Source organism: Hemicordylus capensis, chromosome 6 (assembly GCF_027244095.1).
Source record: "Hemicordylus capensis ecotype Gifberg chromosome 6, rHemCap1.1.pri, whole genome shotgun sequence".
Classification (NCBI taxonomy): domain Eukaryota; kingdom Metazoa; phylum Chordata; class Lepidosauria; order Squamata; family Cordylidae; genus Hemicordylus; species Hemicordylus capensis.
In genome coordinates, this window is record NC_069662.1 from 59290274 (window position 1) to 59311941 (window position 21668).

The 21668-nt window shown below is 44.8% G+C and overlaps 1 protein-coding gene across 2 annotated transcripts; it reads left to right on the forward strand.

Moving 5' to 3' along the window:
* Window positions 1-1029: 1029 nt before the first annotated feature.
* LOC128329276 (leucine-rich repeat-containing protein 37A3-like) lies at window positions 1030-21099 on the forward strand. 2 transcript variants are annotated; one of them, XM_053260163.1, is made up of 8 exons: window positions 1030-1169; window positions 2583-2642; window positions 5547-5618; window positions 7202-7282; window positions 11941-12012; window positions 12826-12900; window positions 14365-14483; window positions 19983-21099. In XM_053260163.1, exons 1-8 carry the CDS (start codon window positions 1090-1092, stop codon window positions 21059-21061), a joined length of 1638 nt encoding a protein of 545 aa, XP_053116138.1. In that variant the 5' UTR covers window positions 1030-1089; the 3' UTR covers window positions 21062-21099. The 2 variants fall into 2 exon arrangements, with proteins under 2 accessions (XP_053116138.1, XP_053116139.1); XM_053260164.1 differs by lacking the exon at window positions 11941-12012.
* The last annotated feature ends 569 nt before the right edge of the window (window positions 21100-21668 follow it).

The following is a 21668-nucleotide window of genomic DNA, read 5'->3' on the forward strand; positions in this document are numbered from 1 at the left end:
CTGGTCACTCTCACAGCCAAACCCTGAAGGAGAAGAAGAGGTCTTGTCTGAGGAGTCCATGTGTTGGGGTGGGGGGGGGGCATATTTTACACCTGTGCTCAGTTTTCCTCTCTGTGCTTTGAAAGGGCACCTGCCCCTTCCTAAGCACTTCATATTATCTGGAAGCTGGTTCTATTGTGTTAAGTGGATTGGGGTGAAAATTTTATGAAACGATACTTCCCTAGCAGATGGCTTAACGTATTTATGTAAATGAAGCTTGGGTTTTCCCTCCCACTCCCCAATTATTCTGTTTTTCTAATAAATGTCTTACTAAAAAGAAAATCAGTTGTGTTTCTTCCATTTAAATGTGAGTTTTCTTTCGATATTGGCCTGGTTATAAGCTAAACTAAATGATGCTGAGTGGACATTTCATGTTTTTGGTTTTGTTGTGTGTTAAGGTTTCTAATCTTAACCAAGTTCCAGTAATATTGTTTCAGTGGTTAACATGCCTGTAGAGATTGAGTTAGTATAGAAATCAAATTAATAATGATGATGATGATGATGATGATAAATAAAAATTAATATGATAGAGCTGGGAGAGGTCAAACATCCAGGCAATCCAATCTAATCTCCAATTGTAAGACAACCACACCAATCACTTTATGCAATCCAGATCCCTGTATGTCAGTCAACGAGTGTTAGTTTCACATTCAGTTCTCCGCAGAGCAAACAGCTCCAAATAGCTCAAGCCCATCAGCTGATTCTCTGTGCATTTGGGCCTCCATTGTTGCCATGGCAGTTCTGTGATGCTAGGAGTTCTGATAAAATGATGTCGCCACTGAGGAACACTCAGACTGTGCAGACACCGGTTTATGTCCAACCAGCGTCAGCTATCAAAAAAGGCACGAAATGGCACAACTTGTACAAGTGTCACAAGTGCCACAAATGGCAGAAATGGATGTGCTCTATAGTATGGGCCCTGCTGCCAGTGTCCCAACTGTTCATTTTGTTTAAATGATCTTTTTGCAGTTATTTATGCAAGTTGGGCACCACAGCCATAAGTTGGGTGCAGCAGCCATAGGGAATTGTTCAAACCCATGCCGTATCACAATGGAAGTCCTCAAACTTTGGAGAGTCACCAGTCCTTCTGGACTCCACCGTGTGCCCGTTCCCAAAGCGATGTCCTTTTTGTGAGTACTTAAACCCCACTTCCAGAACTCTGAGGATAGAACCCTTTTAGGAAGAGCCTTTCATTAGGAGTGATGTAGGTGGGATAAGATATTTCTTATTTCGAGGTAGCTTGGCTGATGCCTTTTTAAAAAAAATGAATACCCCTCTTTTCTGCCAAAGGAAGCAGAGCAGTTTACACCTAAATAATAACAATTTCAAAAAGGAAAGAAATGGGAATCGCAGGATAAATGGTATGAACCACAAAAACAGCCATAGATGGGGAAGGGGAGCCAAAGGGCTGGGGGAAACAGGGAGCCCAGTGCTCTGTTTACAAGGGGAAAACTGACCCAATGCCTAAATTGAGGGGTTCCCACCCTTGGGACCCCAGATGTTGTCTCCCATCGTCCCCAGGCCACCATGGTGAAGGCCATTATGGCCAACACAATGGAGTTGTAGTCAAACAACATCTAGAGACCTAAGGGTGGAAACTCTTGGCACAGATGACCTTCCTCAAGAGGAATCCAGGGGCTGTTAGAGGCTGGTGGAAACACATAAGACGCACAGAAGCACAAAGACAAACTTGGTCTGACACTTGGGAATCACCACTTGAAGGCATCCCACTTAGGAATATCTATTTCAACTTCATTCCCTTGTCCCCGTCCGTTTCCCCCCCAGGGATTCAACAGGGAATTCCATTGGAAAACAAAGCTGGACTGTTGGGAGAGCTCCTTTTATGTTCTCAACAATTTTGTACGTTAACCATGATAAATTTGGCTAAACCTAAGTTGGTAGATAGCTCAGAACTAATATTTTCTTGCCAGAATGCTGAGGAGATGACTAGATCTACATTTGCCAAGGAGATTGATACAGTTTTCAAAGCATGGGCAACACAGAGAGTTTGAGCCTGGGGTGGGGGAGACATTTGGTAATACAATAAGAATGAATGCAGAATATACTTAAATCTCTTTTGTCGTTTTGATTAGATATACTGTCCATTCAGAATGGGGAAGGGGGTAGGGACTTCAAGATGAGATGGAGAAGCTTAAATCTCAGATTTTGTGTGGGGTGTTATTATGTAAGCATGCAATTTCCAAGACCCCAAATATATGGATGGGTCGTAAAGATTTGTCATCGCAATTCAGCAAAGGAGATTGATACCTGTAAGCAGCCTTCTGCATGCGTCATTGACATGGAAGGAGGTGTGCATTCACACTGTGGCACTCCTTCAGGCTGGATATTGAACTGGCTAGATCCCTTTTGTCGTCTGTGAAAGGGGATGCACATCTCTGTCCAGACTTGTTGCTCATGACTGCAGCTGGACTGGAATTTGAGTGCAGGTGAAAGTATCATGCTTATGCCCAATCCCTTAAGACAGAAAGAGAGGCTGTGATCCTGTCTGTGTGATGGTCTCAAACTTTCCTTCACCTCTCCAGGTCTTTCAATGGCAACAGTTTGAGCAAACTTCAGGAGGGCTCACTTTCACGTACGCATCGGTAAATACTCATTTCTGGGAGTACTGTGATTGCTGACTCTCTGGGTCAAAACTGCGCACCCATATGTGATTTCCTTCCCAGAGTAAATGGCGGCAGGGCAGATTTTTGTCAGCATAGGGGGCATGGGCTAAGCCCCCTCCCTCACTGTGGTCTTGATCCAGATCAGGACACAGCTATTTCAGATGTCCTGATAAGGTTCTTATCTAACCTATTCTGGCACTCGGTCGAGTCTTGCAGTAAAGTGGCTAATATGTTGACTCTACTTATGGAGACCAAAGATGGCCAACTGGAACTGTTGCCAGTTCCCAGGGCAATTTTTACGTGGCCTTACAATATTTTCATCATGATAAAAGGTTTGCTGACAGTTTCCTGCATAACGAAAATAACAATCTTTTCAACTCATAAGAAACAGAACTCTTCTATGCAATTACATCTGTCTCTGATCTTGGATGTAGCATGTCTAGAACACATTAGTAGCTGACATACTGCACAAGGTGATATGTGCTTTGCCGTGTAATGTTTGAGCAGTTTCACAAGAGCACTGCTTCACTAAATGCAAGAATTGTGCAAACAGGGTTGTGCAATTGACAACCATTCTTTCCACTTTGTGCAACTACCTTTGTGCAGTTCTTGTGTGCATGAATGTTACATTGCCAAGCGTTATGTTGCAACATTGTGTCTGAATGCATCGGTTTCATATCTAGGGAGCCTTTTCTGCTAGATGACACCAGCTTTATTTTGGAGCCTGCCCACTCATGATGGGATCAGGTTGTGCAGGAAAATATACTCCAACTTTCATATTTTCCCCGGCCATACTGACCACCACCTGGGGAATAGATTGGCCCTTGAGAAGACAGAAGTTGGCCCCTTCCAGCTTAGACAGGGCAATCCTGCATTGTAGAACTCTGGATTTCCATCTAGAAAATGCAGCTCTGGCACAAACGAACTGTTTGACCTTGGGCAAGTTACTCTTGCCTTTGCTTTTCCTGCTAGTTAAAATGGACTCAGCAAATGGGATTGCCAGTGACCCACCCTGACATGGTCATCATGAGGGTAAATGAGATTATACATACCATACCAATTATGAATGATTAACACTAAACTTCTTTGTGGGTGTAAACCAAACTGTCGCTTAGTGTGGATTTCTAGAATGAAATTGTATGGCTCTATTACTTCAAACAAACAAAAACAAAACAAAAAACTATTAACGTTCCAGTCTTTCTTTCTTTTTAAAGTTTATTTAGAATTTTGTTCTATTGATTTCAGTGGAAATTCCAAATAAGGTATGGTTAAGATCTCAACCCAAACATAGATGATTACAGTTGCCAAGAACCAACTGAAGAATTGTGAGCTGTTGGGGATGTCCTATATATGTTGGGGAGCTGGCTAATTGTGGGAGGCCGAGAGAGATTATTATCTCTTTTTCTCATCGCAACCCGAATTGCAGCCACTTCCCTTTAGTTCCTTTGTAATTGCTAACATCAGCCCTCCTGACAGTCAGGCATGCCTCGCTCTATTTGAAATCAGTGGGTCTAACTGTACTGCACATGATATCTGAGAGAGTGGCTAGCTTTCTTAGTGGCCCTTGCTCTTATGCCTTTAACAGTGCTTGCTCTGCTGACCTTGCAGGTAATGATATTTGTCTCCATGCCATTAAATGCTTCACCTGCTAATTTCTGCAGACCAAGCTGCTATTACGAGTATGAGAGGGGGCCAAGCAGTTTTTTTTCTTTCTGGTCAGTTGGCAGTGAGGATTTCAACACTACTGAGGTGTGCAAATCGTTTTATTTGGATGGAGGCTACAGAGCAGAATTGAAACAAACTCGGGGAGAATTACATTCTCACGCCAGGCTCCCAAGTTTCTAGCAATGCCTTGTTTGCTGAGCCTCAAAGCCAAACTGGACACCCATACATGCAGTTCTGAGCAGGAGCATGGAAGATCTGTTCAGTTTGGGGTTGTGTAGATTGTTGGAAGTTAAAGGACTTTGCGCTGTCTCTTTGTCTCAGACAGTGGAGGACAGACTAGTAAGTCAGAGGGCTAGAGCGTCAAGACATTGGTCATCCCTTCTCCACTGCTCTGACACTATCCCTTTGAAATGTAGATTGCTACTCTTAGGGACTAACTTCCTTTCTCTCTCTCTCTCTTCCCTACCTGCCCTTCTACCTTGCAACATGGCAAGCCTCTCTCCCTGTACCATGTGTGCAGAGAAGATGCAGAATCCATCTGCATCCAGCTAGATACATAGATTAGAGATCTTAACTCCTCACTTTCCTATCTAGAATGGAGTTCCTTAATAAATGCCTTTTATATTGATTTGAAACTATGAATTGGCTCCAAGTTACTTTACTCTCAGCATACACGCATGCCTAACTAAACTACAGCTGTGTTGTGCCTCTGTACACTCTGCTCTAATGAGAAAGGGATTCTCTCACCACAGAGAATTTCCAACACAGTAGCGGCTCGTGAGCGGGCCGCGGGGGGCGGCGGGAGGCATCTTTAAGGGAAAAGAAAGTTGCTGCTTTCCTCGGCAGCATGCCTCCCAGCAGCCCCTGCGGCGGGGAATCACCGCCGCCACTCACCTGGCATAAAGGGAGCCGAGCCCCGCCATTAGCCAGGTGAGTGGTGGTGACGATTGCCCGCTGCAGGGGCTGCTGGGAGGCACGCTGTGGAGATAAGCAGCGACTTTCTTTCCCCTTAAAGATGCCTCCCGCCCCCCCGCCCCCCCAAGCGGCGCTTCACGAGCCACTACTGGTAGATTCTTGACCTCTATTAAAGCTGACCAGTCCAGGCCAGTGGCAGTGGATGAGAAAAGACAAAACAGATGAGCTGAGGGAGAAAGGTGGAGTTGGACACACCTTTGTAGCCTCCCTAGTTTAATCATTGCTATGTGCTCTTTTAAACAGGGACTTGTCAAGTAATAAAATCCAGACCATTGAGATGAATTCACGTGAAGCTGTCCTGTTTGTGCAGCTTATGTAAGTCATTAAGCATAAAGACAAAAAATGGGGATGGGATGGGGGAGCACGGATGGATTAGGTTTCCACCCTGAGGCTCTGGGCCTCCATCTCCCAAGCTTCTGCCCTAGAAGCAGTTTCCCCCCCACAACCATTTCTAAAACGACGAGGGTTCTGGGGGTCAGGCCTGCTGCTAGGGGCCACAGTTTCTAGGTGTGGACGCTTTGGCCCATAATTCCGGGTCTGTATGGGGTTGGGTTACTCACTGCTGAGTGATGCTGTGTACTGTGCATGTGCTTCTTTATCACGATTTTACATTTTCCTGGACTGCGCTCAGAGTTCTAAAAGCAAGGCTGAGTCAGATCTCAGTCCTGGAATCTATTCTCATATGTGATGCCTTGTTTACAGAAATCTCTCTGCGAGAAGGCTCACTTGGTACCTGGTCTTGTGGTAGCAAGCATGACTTGTCCCCTTTAGCTAAGCAGGGTTGGGTATGAATGGGAGACTAGAAGTGTGTGCACTGTAAGATATTCCACTCAGGGGATGGAGCTGCTCTGGGAAGAGCAGAAGGTTCCAAGTTCCCACCCCGGCATCTCCAAGAGAGGGTTGCGAGAGATTCCTGCCTGCAACCTTGGAGAAGCCGCTGCAAGTCTGTGTAGACAATACTGAGCTAGATAGACCACTGGTCTGACTCAGTATATGGCAGCTTCCTATGTTCCTTGTCCTTTAGCCACCAGGCAAAGACCTTTATGTTTTCCAAGGCCTTTTGAAATAACAGCTGACTTGTTTTTAGCCTGCCTAGTTCTGAAATTTTATTTTATTTGTATATTTATATCTCGCTCTTTCCCTAAGAAGCCCAGAGCAGTATACATGGTAATGTTTATCCTCCCAACAACCCTGTGAGGTAGGTTAGACTGAGGGAAAAGTGACTGGCCCAGAATCACCCAGTGAGTTTCATGGCTGAACAGGGATTTGAACCCAGGTCCCTCCAGTCCGAGTCCAGGGCTTTAACCACTGCACTACACTGGCTCTCCCACTTCACTGCTTTAATCTTGTGGTTTTTTTTTCCCCCTGCTGTGTTTAAATTGTTTTATTCATTGTAACTGCTGCCTTGAAAACATCTTTTTGTGGAAGATGTTATACATTTAACTAACGAACTACTCTTAGAGCCAGAGCTGAGCCCTGGGGAATGGGAAGTCATACCAAAGTGTTGCTGAGCATCTGTAGAAGGCAGGGCTTCCCGTGAGCCCAAGATTGCCAGAGTCCGAGAGCCTGGCTTCCAGGCCAGCTTAAACAATGGCCCTCTTCTTCATCTTAGCAATAGGCTCTGGAGCTTCAGACAGGAGATGAATTAGCACGACTAGCTGAGGGAGTTAGGAAAGGGTCTTTGGACAGAAGAGTTGAGAAGGCCAGCTGCCCCACTGGAAAGGACACCACCCTCATACTTTGCTGCAGGGGCTTCATGTAGCAATTTGACCTCTACCATCAGACAGGAATATCAAAGGAAAGATCGTTTTTCCTATCCCATCTACCTTTTAAAAAATATTAAAATGTAATGCTTATTTTGTACACTGCAAAATCCTGTGCACAATGCTTGTTTCCAGAGACCTCAGCAGCAATCTTATTGAGAAGCTCACTCCTGGGGCATTCGAGGCCCGGCATGGAATGCAGTTTTTGCTCAAGATGTAAGTGAATGCAAATGTGAAAATAGCCAATCTGTTAAATAAGGTACTTTGTTGGACCCCAGGTAGGGTTCACCCCCTCCCCCCAACTCTCTTGAATGGCAGAGTTCAACCCTAGAAGATGTAGCATATGGCTCTATCTATCTATCTATCTATCTATCTATCTATCTATCTATCATATTTTTATACTGCCTGATATGTATCTCTCCTGGTGTACAGCGATGAGATAGATAGGTAGAGATATGTAAATCTCTAGGCGGTGTATAATGAAAAGAGGGCCTCTGAACTTGTGCGGAGAGCAGCTCTCTTGCCACTCAGTAACCACAGTCTGCCTGGATATATGGGAGGTTAAAGAAAAGGGTTTTTCAGTCAGAAGCTACAGCTTTGAAGGAGGCTTCCTCCAGTGCTTCTCTCTTTTGAGAAGTTATTAACCGCTGATGCCAGGGCTGGAAACCTAGGCTCGAAAATGATGCGTCAAAACCTGCGATGTGGGTATGTAGGCATCAGCTCAGAAGGAGATTGACTAAGCATCTGGCCCAGGGATGTAGCCACCATTGGACAAGGAGAGACCAATGTCCCTGTGCCACTGTGTCTGGGGCCACCACGGTGTCCCCCACCCCCTCTTACACCTAGCCAGTGAATGAAACTCTCGTTCCGAGCGAGAGAGAGAGGAAGAAAGCATCCATTTGGCGAACAAAGTGCTGGCTGGGAGCAGAGAAGGCACCGCATGTCCCCCCTAGCCACATGCCCCCCCTTCCCAGAGCTAGCATGTTCCCTGTGTGGGTGTGCATCTGACGCTGATACAGGGGGCATGGCTGGCACATGTGCAAGGGCAGCAGCCTGTCCCCGAGCCACCAGCAAGCCTCCAGCTCGAGTGATCTGGCCAACACTGATCAAATCTAGGGAGGATGTAGCTCATACAAGGCTCTTGCCTGTCTGTGGGCCTGTGTGGTGTGCCTGGCGGGCTTTCAGTCCTCAAAAGTCACTAGCTCACAAACACATTGCTGGTCCACCTACCCACACACACCTTGGGCTAAACCACATGACGCGGCAGGAAAATGACTAGACTAGCAAGCCCTCCTGTCTTCTACCAAAGACGAGCACAGGGCTCTGTGGCCGCCAGGAGTCAACACCGACTCAACAGCACAGTTGACATGTTTGTTTGGTCCTGGGGTGTTTGCTTTTTATTATCTAATGAGCACCTGGGAGTGGGAGTGGGGCTGGTCTAGAAATGGATCATTACGTTGGGGGTGGGGTGGGGGGGCTTATAACCCTTTAGCCCCACTACAGTCCCAATCTGGATTGGGCTATACACACACAAACACACACATGGGATTTGCCTCCCAGTGTCTCTGAAGATACCGAGGAGAGACGGTTGATCTGCACAGTGCATCTAATTGGGGCACGACAACATACTGTATCTTGGACTAGCCTGCCATTTGTAACCTGCTGGCAGTGGTGGATTAACACATAGGCAAAGAAGGCACTTGCCTACAGCGGCAAATTTTGAGGAGTAGCATTACTCCTCAAGTGACATTACTCTGCCACTTGCATTTGGGGGGCAGGGGAAAGTTGAATCTACTTTGAAAACTTGTTATACCGCCGCTGTCCGAAGGCAGCGAGAGCTCCTAGTGGGCCCGCCTGCCTCCCAAATCACGACAGGTCATCAGGCCGTCTTCGTACATGCATGTGGCAGGATGGTGGTGGAGATGGCGGTGAGAGCTCCTCCCACAGGCCCACCTACCTCTCAAATGACAGGTCGGGTTTGGGGGCCTCTCTGCACACATGCACACAAGGCCTGAAATGGGCTGAAAACATTTTAAAAGTAGATTTAATCCCCCCCCCAAGCCCTTTACTTGTAAAGGGGAACCCTTCTTGGGACGGAAAATCTATGGTCCCCTATGGGCGGCAAATAGCTTCATCCGCCCCCAGCCCAGATGACTTAAATGGACCTCTCAGTTAAATGAACGTGTTACTAACCACTTAAAGACTGAGGCTTGCATGCAATACCGTGCTAAGATGACAGATGCTACAGATAGTCCTATTTTAATGGAAAATTATAATAATCTAGTATGCTCTTTTTACCTAATTTTAACTGCTAACAATTCTAAAAACACTAAGCCCCGTGCTGGATTTTCCCAGCCGTGGTTTGATTACGAATGCCGTGCAGCAAAAACGGATCTTATTAACTCTTACAATCTTTATCGATCTAACTCTAATCAGGTCACTTCTCAAGATCTGATTGTTAAAAAAAGATTTTATAAAATTTTACTTGCAAAAAAAAAAAAAAAAGGGAGGCCAAAAGGCTAGATTGGCAGCGTCTTATCTGTGCCGCACAGGCTAAAAACGTGTCTTTGTTTTGGTCTTTGGTATCATTCTCTTCTAAATTCAGACCTTCCCCGCCATCTTTTTATATACCTGTTGGAGAATGGACTGGATATTTCCATGCTCTATATGCTAGAGAGGGAGCAACTACAACATTTTTACAAATAGAACAGGAACTGGACCCTAACTTATTACCTGAGTGGACCCCAGTAACATGTACAGAGATTGCTTCAATAGTGAATCAGTTTAAAACTGGTAAGGCCCCCGGCTCAGATAATTTGCCGGTAGAGGCCATCAAGAATAATATGGATTGGTGGCTGCCGGTATTAGCCTCTCTGTTTACAGCAATTGATCAGACGACCTCGCCCCCTAGTGAATGGGGATTGGCAATTGTAATTCCTATATATAAGAGAGGCCAAAGACATTTGCCATCTAATTATCGCCCTATCAGCCTTCTTAATGTTATTGGCAAAATGTATGCATTTCACCTACTTAATAAATTCCAGGATTGGATGGACAAAGAGCAGGAGCTGGCTGATGAGCAGGCAGGCTTTAGGGCCAATCATTCTACTATTGAGCATGCTTTAGTCTTACAACATCTAGCGGAGAAATATTCTAATCTACCCCATTCCACTCTTTTTGCTGCCTTTGTGGATTTTAAATCAGCATTCGACTCCATATCCAGAGATAAATTATGGGAGAGACTGTTTAACTCCTCTATTGATCGACGTCTGCTACTTTTAATATATAAACTTCACAAGAACTCACGTCTGAAGGTTCGATGTAGCTCAGCTGGAATCCTCACTAAAGTAATTCCTACCTTTCGAGGAGTGAGGCAAGGCTGTATACTTGCCCCAGCTCTTTTCAATTATTATATTAACCCCATTGTGGATATTATTACTAATCCATCTTTCCATCCACCTAAATTGGCCAGTAGACAGGTTAATATTTTGCTTTATGCAGATGATGCAGTAATTTTATCTCGGACTCCTGTCGGCCTCCGTAGAGCGCTTTGCTCTCTGGCTAATTTTTGCCATGAATACGCTCTGGAAATCAATTATAGCAAGACCAAAATTATGGCCTTTGCTAAACACCCAAAGACCTTGAAATGGTCTTTGGCTGGACATAAACTAGAACAGGTTAAGACCTTTAAATATCTAGGGGTTGTTTTCCAGGCCTCTACAAAACACCAAGCCCATCTGCAATATGTTACCCAAAATGCACGTAAATCGGCATTGGCCATCCAATCATATTTCCACCAAGATGGGGCTCAATTTGTACCAGCTGCCCTTAAGTTATTTACAGCTAAAGCCTGATCTCAGTTGCTTTATGGGTCGCAGCTGGGCCCATATACTAACTGCATTCCACTAGAGATAGTTCAGACAAACTTTCTGAGATCTATTCTACAGATCCCTAGATGTGTTCCCAATGTAATATTGAGGATGGAAACTGGCATGCCTAAGATGGAAGCCCGGATGTGGTTTTCCATTCTCAGCTTCTGGTTGAGATTGTCTTTCTTTTCTACAGGCCTTGCTCACTTAATTTTTATTGATAAATTTAATTCTAGCTGGAAGCAGTCAATATCTCGCCAAATAAGTTTATATGGCTTTAGCATAGATGGTCTATTAGAAATGGGTTTTTGTCAAGCGTGACTGATATTAAAGCAGCGGATGTATGATATGGAAATGCAGACTGATCGATCTTTAATTCTAAAGAAGTTTTCCTGGGTTTACAAATGTATAATACTAAACCTGCGAATTACCTGGGTAAGATTACTATCACTAAATATCGCAGGATGTTTACATTGGCCAGATTTAATGTGCTACCTTCAGCTGAATTAGAAGGTAAATTTAGAGGGATCCCAAAAGAACAGAGACTATGTCCTTGTGGCTCTGGAGAACAGGAGTCTATCTTTCATATCTTACTCCGCTGTCTTTTTAATAGGGACTTATGAACTTGTTATATTTCCTCCTTACTGACTGATTTCCGAGGGCATACAGATGCATTTTACGTCAACTATCTGCTCTCAGATCAGAAGGAGGAAGTAACATTTAAAGTTGCTAAGTTCTGTGAGGCAGCTAAGAAGGCTAGACAACAGATGGTAAATCAGATTATGCTAACGGGAAATTGCTGATTAGGATGAGTCCATGTTCCTGATTATATTATGTATATATTATTACTATATTACGTGTATTATTATGTATGTAAATTTTGGTCTATGACCGTAAATAAACATGACTTGACTTGACTTGGCTTCATCCGCCCCTGCCTCCTGGATCTCCTTCCCGCATTTTGCTAAGCTTGTAACCAATGGGTCTAATTCCTCCCCACTGCAGGGTTCTCAACCATCATCCGCTGAAAGTCATTGATGATGCCAGTTTTTACAGGCTTCCCTCACTGAAGCTTCTGTAAGTACCAGAAATGAATTAGTTATTACCATGATCACTGATTTTTCTGCATCTTGGACAGACACTCCTCTTCAGGGCCACTGTGTGGTCCAGAAGAACTCATCAGACCTTTCCCATATTTTTTTTGTCATGGTAAAATCTGAGGGTACATTTCTGACTATGTGAAAGTGCCTCTGAGTATATGCAGGGTATACGGCACATCCCTGTATCCTGTTTTTAATGCAGGGCTTCAACTCTAAAATGTATGAAATAATAATAATAATAATAATAATAATAATAATAATAATAATAATAATAATAATAATATAAATAAATAAAGAGAGTTTCTTGAAGTATGTGCAGATTGCCAAGTTTGTTTTCAGCCAAGATTTTGTGCCTGGAATATAAGAATTAATGATAATGAATTAAGCTCCTTTGATCATGTGCAGGCTGCTTTTGTGTCATCACCAAATAAATTAGATCAGCCCTCATGCATTTGGTACTGGAGGTCCAGCTTGCTGGTCGGAGGCATGATTTCAGGGCAGGCTGAAGCTGGTTACTCAGTGGTGAAGGAAATACACCCTGCATGTGCTTTGAAGCACTCTTTTCTTTAGTACTGTTGAATAAACAGTACTCCAGAGCTAAGCCATGATGCTTTCTCCCTTTTCCATTCTGCCTGATGTGGAATTGTGTGGTTTGAAAGCAGCAAACCCAACAAGCTTCAAGAAATTGGGTCTCCCTAGACATTACTTCTGCTACACCACACTGGCTTTCTCTGTTGGATCTCATGATATCTGGCATTGGCATTGCAAAAACTCTCTGTCCTTATTTCAGAAACCTTAGTTCTACAGAAATGACCCCAAAGATATTAGAGGACCTGCTCCAGACCTCCCAGCAATTGAAGACTCTGTAAGTACTATGTACACCCTTTCCCTTTTGCTGGTTGCCAAACAAGAAAAGAAAAGAGACAACTGGAAACAGGGAGTCAGCCTTGCTCTAACCCACTCCTCCTCCTCCTCCTCAGCCCTCCAAGTAGGTAGATAGGGGCAACTTCAGAGGCTGTAGTTTTTCCTGCGAGGAGGACGGTTTACCAATACTCACACTGCTACCAAGTTGCTAGCCAATCCACACTTCTTGCCCAACATGTTATCAAGTTTTGCTGTGGGAATGGAAGTCATGCTAGAGTGGTAGTTTAGGGAACAGGCATTCCTCAGAAACTTGACAGGGGCTTCTCAGCGAGGTGGTCAGAAGTGACAGACAAGCTTCCCTTAAGCCGGGGGTATAGAGAAGGGGGGGACGCACAGGGACGGAGCGCAGGTACTTCTTACTCGGCTTCTCTGACTGTTGGGGTGTGCATGGCCATGGGGGCTGTCATGGAGAGTGCCTCCACTTCTGACTTTGCAATGACATCACTGCCTGAAGCTTGTCTACCACTACCAAACTTCCCCTTGAAATATGGAGCTACAGGACTGTTGGGTGTGTTCTAAGCTGTACGCTCAGTTTGTGTGGACCAATGGTGAGGGCAACAGCCCTGGCCAGCACCCTGTGTGGGTTGAAGGAGTGCAGGAACATTCCCCAGAATCCTCTGCAACACAGAGATGTTGTGTGGCAGATATGCAGGGAATCTGCAGGAGACAAAAACCCAGAAAAGATTCCCTGATGGTAAAAAGTTTGAAAACCACTTAGCTAAAGTAATGAGTATCTTTGGGCATCATGTTGAGACATCTCCCAGTTCTGTCTTCTCCGGAAATATCTCATTAAAAAAGGGTTCCTTCCTTCTTCTCCTTCACAGGCTGTGTGCTTTCCCTCACCAGCACTCAAACACAAATGGAGTGGGGCCATAGCTTAATGACAGAGCTTTGCACATGCAGGGTCCCAGATTCACTCTCTGGCATTTCCAGTTAAAATCATCTCAGGGAACAGAGCTAGGATAGACCTCCATCTGAAGCACTGAAAAACCATTGCCAGTTAGAGTTAGAAAGCACTGGACTCAAGAGGCCAAGGATTTGCCACAGTATAAAGCAGCTTCGTACTTCTTCGGCAAGAAATCATTTCATCAGAAATTATTATCCCTCACAGCAAAGGGAGAATATTATCTCCCTCACAGCAAAGGGAGGAAGATAATATCTCCCTCACAGCAAAGTCAGCTCAACCTTCATCAGTATATGGAGATGGGAATATCCCTTCATAGGGTAGTTTTGAGTTAGAAACATTTTCTGAAGAGATGTGGGGGATATGTGGAGAGGCCCCAAAGTGTGGGTTGGCATGGCACCCTCTTGGAAGGACTGGATTTGTTGTGGGGGTTGCCAGTTACTGTCCTCTCTGCAAGACATGCCAAGAGACTGTGAGGAGTTCTGTCTTTTTCCTCCACAGCATCTTGCCTAACAAGATATTCTGCTGTCTTTGCCGTATGAAGGATGACATTGAAGTTTTGTCTGATACGATAAAGTTGGACTGCACCGACACATGTACCACAAACGAAACTCTCTGCGGTAGGCCTGCGGTAGTTTATGAAATTCTGTATTGTTTTGAATATTAAAGAGCATTTCACAATTTTCCCTCTAAGCGGGGAAAAAATGTTGCAAAATGAGCTCATCGGCAGAATGTACTAAGAAAGAACACCTCAAATGGCAATGACCCAAACTGCACAAAAATCAAAGTAGGTCTGCAAATGTCTCTTTTTGGAGATGAAATAATTTTTGGACCTTTGCTTTGATTTCTGGAGTCCTTCCCTTGGCCCAAAATATGTATCCTTCCTCCATGATTCTAAGTTGGGCAGAGTAACCTCTGAGAATACTTTCTAGAGGCCCTTACTATCCTTTTCTGGGCGGGGGGGGGGGGGGGGGGTGCGGGAGTTAGCTGCCTGGGACTCTAATTATTTTTCAGCTTCGATTGCCAAACCAGTAAGAGAGCAAGAGTAAGTTCTTTTTACAACAAGCAAACAAACTTGTTAATACTTACTGAAAAACTGAAGGGCAAACAGACATTAGGGCAGCTCACATGATCGGTCCTTGGGTCAGAGAAGCATCCTACCCATGTTCTGGAACTGTGCGCGCTTCCACTTACTGATGACGTGTCAGTAAAAAACAAGGTTTGGACAGGGAGTGGTGATTTGCTAAGCGATATCTGGGCAGAAGAGCTTCATCCTAACCAGCAGCTGTAACGTAAAGTTGCGCCATTGAGTTGCTGTCGACTCCTGGCGACCACAGAGCCGTGTGGTTTTCTTTGGTAGAATACAGGCGAGGTTTACCATTGCCATCTCCCACGCAGGATGAGATTATGCCTTTCAGCAACTTCCTCTATCGTTGCTGCCCAATATAGGTGTTTCTCATAGTCTGGGAAACATACCAGCAGGAATTCAGACCGGCAACTTTATGCTCACTAGGCAAGTTATTTCCCCACTGCGCCATTAGGTGGCAACCAGCAGCTGTACCCAGCTCTTTAATAAGGTGGGGGGGGAATCTTCCTCCCTAGCTACTGCTTCCCAGACAATCACTCCCCCCACACTTGCTTTTTACTCACACATGACTGCTCAACGGGAGTGCACACAGCTCCCAAACTTGTGTAGGATGCATCTCCTACCCAAGTACTACCGATGGTGTGAAGTGCCCTATGATCTTACTAATCAATAAGCTGCATCGCTACTAATAATAACTCATAGTCAAATCTTAGTTGTGTGGAGACTGTCAAGCTCCCTGTAATTGACTGCATAACCCTCTAGCTGTCAAGGCACATGTTTCTTGGCTGCTCAGTATCCCTATGCATGATCTACTTCCTTCCACATTGGTCATGCTGCTTGATTCAGCAGTCACATGCGTATTGCTTTTGTTCCACCAGGATCCATGGAACTACAGCCCTGGATCCCCTGGTTAGGGATGTGCGAACCAGTTCGAATTCGAACCAGTTCGAATTCGAACAGGGGTGGTTTGATGGTTTGAATTCAAACCAAACGAGCCATCAGGTTCAAGCTGCAGGTTCAAATTCAAACCAAATGGGGGGTGGTTCTATTCGAACCAGTTCAAACCAGTTTGAACTGGTTTGTAACTCCAAAAGTGGGTGGGGTGGTATCTGGCACCCATGGGTACCTAGCCTCCAAACTCCAAAGCAATCAGACACTCGTACGATTTTTTAATGAATTTTTGAATTTTATTTTTATTTTTTCTCATAGGGTACAAAAGAGTAGGTGAAAAGATGAGGTTGCTCCTTCTACAAACAGCTGCCTCTATTGCAGGGCTGCTCTACTTTGGCCCTCCTCCAGGTGTTGGCCTACAACTCCCATAATCTCTGGCTATTGACCACTGTGGCTGGGGATTATGGGAGTTGTAGTCCAAAACAGCTGGGGGCCTAAATTGAGCAGGCCTGCTCTATGGGCATCTCTGTGTTTTCTCTCTAGACAACATGTGGCGGGCATTGGGTCCAGCAAGCCCAATCTTCCCCACTGCCCCACCCAACAGAGGGCAGGCAAGTGGGTAGAATTTGGTAGCTTGCATTCTCTCTAAGGGCAGTGCCAGTAGTCCAATCCTTCTCACCATCAGAGAGAGAGAGAGAGAGAGAGAGAGAGAGAGAGAGAGAGAGAGAGAGAGCGCCACCTGCCATCTCTTTCCCAGTTGCTCATTCTGTCTCTCAACAGCATAGTGGGGAAGATGGTTTTCTCTCTGGGTAAAGAGAGGGCAGGACAGTGGTCAAAGAAATCAGAGAGACCAGGGGTAGGGGTGTGCACAAAACCAATTTGCCCGGTTTGGTTCGAATTCAAACCAGGTTTGAACCAGGAGGGGGAGGTTCGGTTTTGGTTTTGCTTGAACCTCCCCCAGTTCAGTTTGAATTTGAACCATTTTGAACTGTTTTGAACTGGTTCAAACCTCCAAAAGAGGGTGGGGTGGTATCTGGCACCCATGGAGACCTGTCACCCAAACCCCAAAGCAATCGGACATTCGTGCGATTTTTAATGAATTTTTGAATTTTATTTTTACTTTTTTCTCTTAGGGTATAATGGGACTCGAACCAAACCATTATTCCCCATTGTGGAGCACCCATGGGTTCCAAAAACCACCCAAACCCCAAAGCAATCGGACACTCCTACGATTTTTTATGAATATTTGAAATATATACATCCCCCCCCCTCTATCTCTTTCTTTAGCCTCATTTAAGATTTCTTTACTTCATGAGCTGAGCTTCAGTGAGGAGGGGCATTTTAAAATCTTATCTCTGTGCCCACTCCAACCTTGCTACACCCCTGGTTAAAGAGCATTTCACAATTTTCCCTCTAAGCAGAAAAAGAAATGTTGCAAAATGAGCTCATTGGCAGAATGTACTAATAAAGAACACCTCACATGGCAATGACCATAACTGCATAAAATTCAAAGCAGATCTGCGAATGTCTCCTTTTGGAGAGAAAATAATTTTTGGACCTTTACAGGTCTGCTTTGATTTCTGGAGTTCTTCCCTTGGTAAAAAATATGTATCCTTCCTCCTTGTGTTTTGTGCAGAGTGACCTCTGAAAGTGTAAGGGCAATACTTTCTAGAGGCCCTTACTATCCTTTTCTGGGGGGTGTCAGCTGCCTGGGACTCTAATTATTTTTCAGCTTCGATTGCCAAACCAGTATGCGTACTCCAGAGAGCAAGAGTAAGTTCTTATTAAAACAAGCAAACAAACTTGTTAATACTTACTGAAGAACTGAAGGGTGAACAGATATTAGGGCAGCTCACATGATCACTCCTTGGGTCAGAGAAGCAACCTACCTATATTCTGTAACCTTCCACGCTCCCACTTACTGATCATGTGTCATTAAAAAAGAAGGTGTGGGGTGAGGAGTGATAATCTGCTAAGCGATATCTGGGCAGGAGAGCTTCATCCTAACCAGCAGCTGTAACGTAAACGTAAAGTTGCTCCATCGAGTCAGTGTTGACTCCTGGAGACCTCAGAGCCGTGTGGTTTTCTTTGGTAGAATACAGGAGGGGTTTACCAGGGCCATCTCTCATGCAGGATGAAATGATGCCTTTCAGCATCTTCCTATATCGCTGCTGTCTGGTCTGCTGTCAAGGCACATGTTTCTTTGCTGCTCAGTATCCCCATGCATGTTCTACCTCTGTCCACATTGGCCATGCTGCTTGATTCAGCAGTCACATGCGTATTGCTTTTGTTGGACCAGGATCCATGAAACTACAGCCCTGGGTGCCCTGGTCTCTCTGGTTCCTTTGACCACACTCCTGTTCTCTCTTTTCCCGGAGAGAAAACCGTCTTCCCCACTATGCTGTTGAGAGACAGAATGAGCAACTGGGGAAGAGATGGCAGGTGGCTCTCTCTCTCTCTCTCTCTCTCTCTCCATTGTGTTAATATAGCTACAAGGCTCTTTGTTGTGATTTTGCCAGTAACACTTATAGATTTTCAAACAGCTAAAAACTTCCTTTAAAACAAATAAAGCTGAGATTTATGCTGCTTCCAGCAGCAATAAATGGTACACGTTTAAGTGGATTCTTACTGACACTACACATACTCCCATAGGTTTCCATGCTGCTTCTTAGTAGCTGCTTCTTATTCTCAGGCCACACACTGCTCACAGACCTTGTGCTATTTTCTCAGCGCCACCTGTTGGCCAGCACTTGCATTCCGTTCTTTTACAATGTGGTGACTGAAAGCATTGGCTGGCAGGTGCTGCTGAGAAAATAGAGCAAGGTCTTTGATCAGTGTGTAGTCAGAGAATAAGATCTTCATAGAAAGCAGTTCAGAAGCTATTGGGAACATTTGTACTATCAGTAAGAACCCACTCTGAACTTATGCAGAAGCTTTCAGCTTCACACAGTTGATTGTGTCTGGAAAGTACCTTATATGCACACTAAGACTGCAACCTGCACATTCTCACAGAAGGCATCTTTCTTGGAATTTGGGGGTCACTTAGCGGGGTGCAGAAGCAAGCACACAGAGATCACAAAGCAAGCACATAGATGCAAGCAGTGCTGGGTGTACAGTAACTTTGCCCTCAAAGCAAAATATCAACCTGAAACCAAAACCTGCTTTTCTCCAGAATCCTCTTAGGATTTCTGCCAGCCAGCTCCAAACTCCAGCCATGGTGGGAGGGGGTCATAGCTTGGTGGGAGGGCACATGGCTTACATGCAAGAGGTTCAGTTCCTGTCTTCTCCAGTTAGAAGATCTTAGATCAGGCCTGCTCAACTTCGGCCCTCCTGCAGTAGTAGTTGGCCTACTACTCCCATAACCCCTGGCTATTGGCCACTGTAATGGGGAATTATGGGAGCTGTAGTTCAAAAACAGCAAGGGGGCCAAAACTGAGCAGGCCTGACTTAGATGGTACGTCTCGGAAAGTGCGGTTTGCTTGAGACCTTGAATATCTGTTAATCAGAGTACTCAGTACTGGGCTAAATAGACCAGTGGTCTCAACTCCATATGAGGCAGCCGCCTTCATATATTCATAATGTTTCCAGCTCTCCTTGTACCCTAAATCCCACCGCCACTTAGACCAGGCAAACGAGTTCCACAGCTTCTTCCTCCCTTGCAGATCGGTTGACCATCCAAAAATCCAGGATGATTTGCTGCACTGACTAGCTGACACATAGAGCAAAGCTGCCCCAGTGCAGCAAGAAAGCAGCCTAAGAGAACTTCTCAAGTAACCATAGTGGGGAAACTGCAGTTTTTGATGTCTTCCCCTGGAAGCCCTCTGTGCCAATTGAAAACATGTCCCAGAGGGCTGTGCAATTATCAGGGACATATTTCTGGGTGTCACAGAGGACTTCCTGAGGAAGGGGGAGGGGCATCAAAAATTGCAATTCCCTGCTGCACCGATGCAATTGGTTGGGAAATCCTGTTAGTTTGTTTTCTTGCTAACTGTTGCATCCTTGCTCTGCATGTAATTGACAGGATGATATGCACTAATACATTTGTCCCTTTACAACTTCTCTTCTTGCAACGTGCTAATCTGAGCATCAAGTGCCTCTGGACTTTGGATGATAATGTTCCTTTCTTCTTTTTTCTGAGCAGAGAAAGATGAGGCTTTGAACAGGATGCAAAAAGAAGTAATGAAGGCGTTGGAAATCAGGAAGCTGAATGCCAGCAGTACACTGAACATTGTGCCTGAGAAACTTTTACACAGCAACATAACAATGAAGGTCACCGTGAGGCAGAGAAACACCAATTTAGGTGAACTCAACCCAGACCTTTTGAAATCGGTCCAGGAATTAGGTAAGCTGAAACCTGAAGAGGTCCTGCAAATCAAGTGGAATGACACGTCTGAACTGAAAAAGCTGTACATGCTGGCCAATTTGCTACAGATGGCACTCAGAGAACAAGTTACAGAAGACTTGATAAGTTACATACTTATCATTCTGAAACATGTCAGTGAGTCAAGCCAGCAAGACTGCTCTCTGCATGAGGAAGAAACAGCGGCTCCCAGTACCACTACCACCACCACTACTACCACTAGCACCACTAGTCCCACTAGTCAGAGTTTGCTGCTGGAGGGTACGCCCAGCTCTTCCCAAAATGAACCTAGTGAAGGAAACTCAGAGCAGACATCAGAGAATGCACCATTAATGTCAAAGGAGGCGCTGCTCAACCAGCTCACGCGTGGAACTCAGGAAGGTGGTGTGCCCCAAATCCCAGGAGATAACGCAGAGGCACCCCAAATCCCAGGAGATGACACAGAGGCCTCCCATGAGACACACTGGGAGCATCATGAAGTGAAGACCACTGCTCGCCACAAGCTGAACATCTTGCCCACTGATGATGACTACTTGCTTCAAGGGGACCTTTTTGAAGCTGAGCTGAACAAGCGGCTATCGCCCCTTATCCCAAACACACCAGTGAGGAACCTCATATCCCACACACTCCGTATCCTCAAAATGGACTGCACAATGTCCAGGGTCCAGCTGGCCTGTGCTATGCTAATCTCCAGAACAGGTCTCCTCATGAAACTATTCAGTGAGAGAGAAAACTTCATGGATAACTCCGCCTTGTGGAAGTCATACTTCTTGTCTATGAAGTATGTCTCCAACTTGGCCACAGGAAGTCCAAGAAAACTGGGGAAATCTGAGGTAAGAGGCAAACCTTGTCAAGCCTGAGGGGTTGTCAAGACTACTAATGGGTTGTCGGGAGCTTGGGCAACAATCAGCTGACCTGGATGTGGCTCCATAGCTGCTCACTGGCTGTGAACAATGGGAGGCAATGGGAGTTCACCTGACACTGGCTTCTTAAAAGCATAGAGTCAGCCTATTAAACATTTGGGTTTGTTGTTCATGCTTTATTTTAAAATTTCAATAAACGCAGTTCTGATTTAGACACTGCCTTTAAAAAGTGGTTTGGTAACTGATTCGGTCAATTTGAATTGGTTTTGAATCAATTTAAATTTATTTCATGCAGAAAATACCAAACCCTTTTTGCAGAATATATTTCATGCAGAATAATAATAATAATAATCTTTATTACGGTCGTTGACCAGCACAAGTTGTAAAACAGTAATACTATACAGTAAATGCAATATAAGGAAAGTGTTGCAGTATTACGGAGATTAAAATTGATGTAGCATTAAGACTGAGGGGGAGGGAATCTAAAAATACAAAATTTTAAAACATGATATAAAACACAAACAGAATAGATAAAATGCATGTAAGCTAAAAAGGACTCAGCCAAACACTTTGTTTCAGTCAAAAAGCAGTATAAAATCAGAAC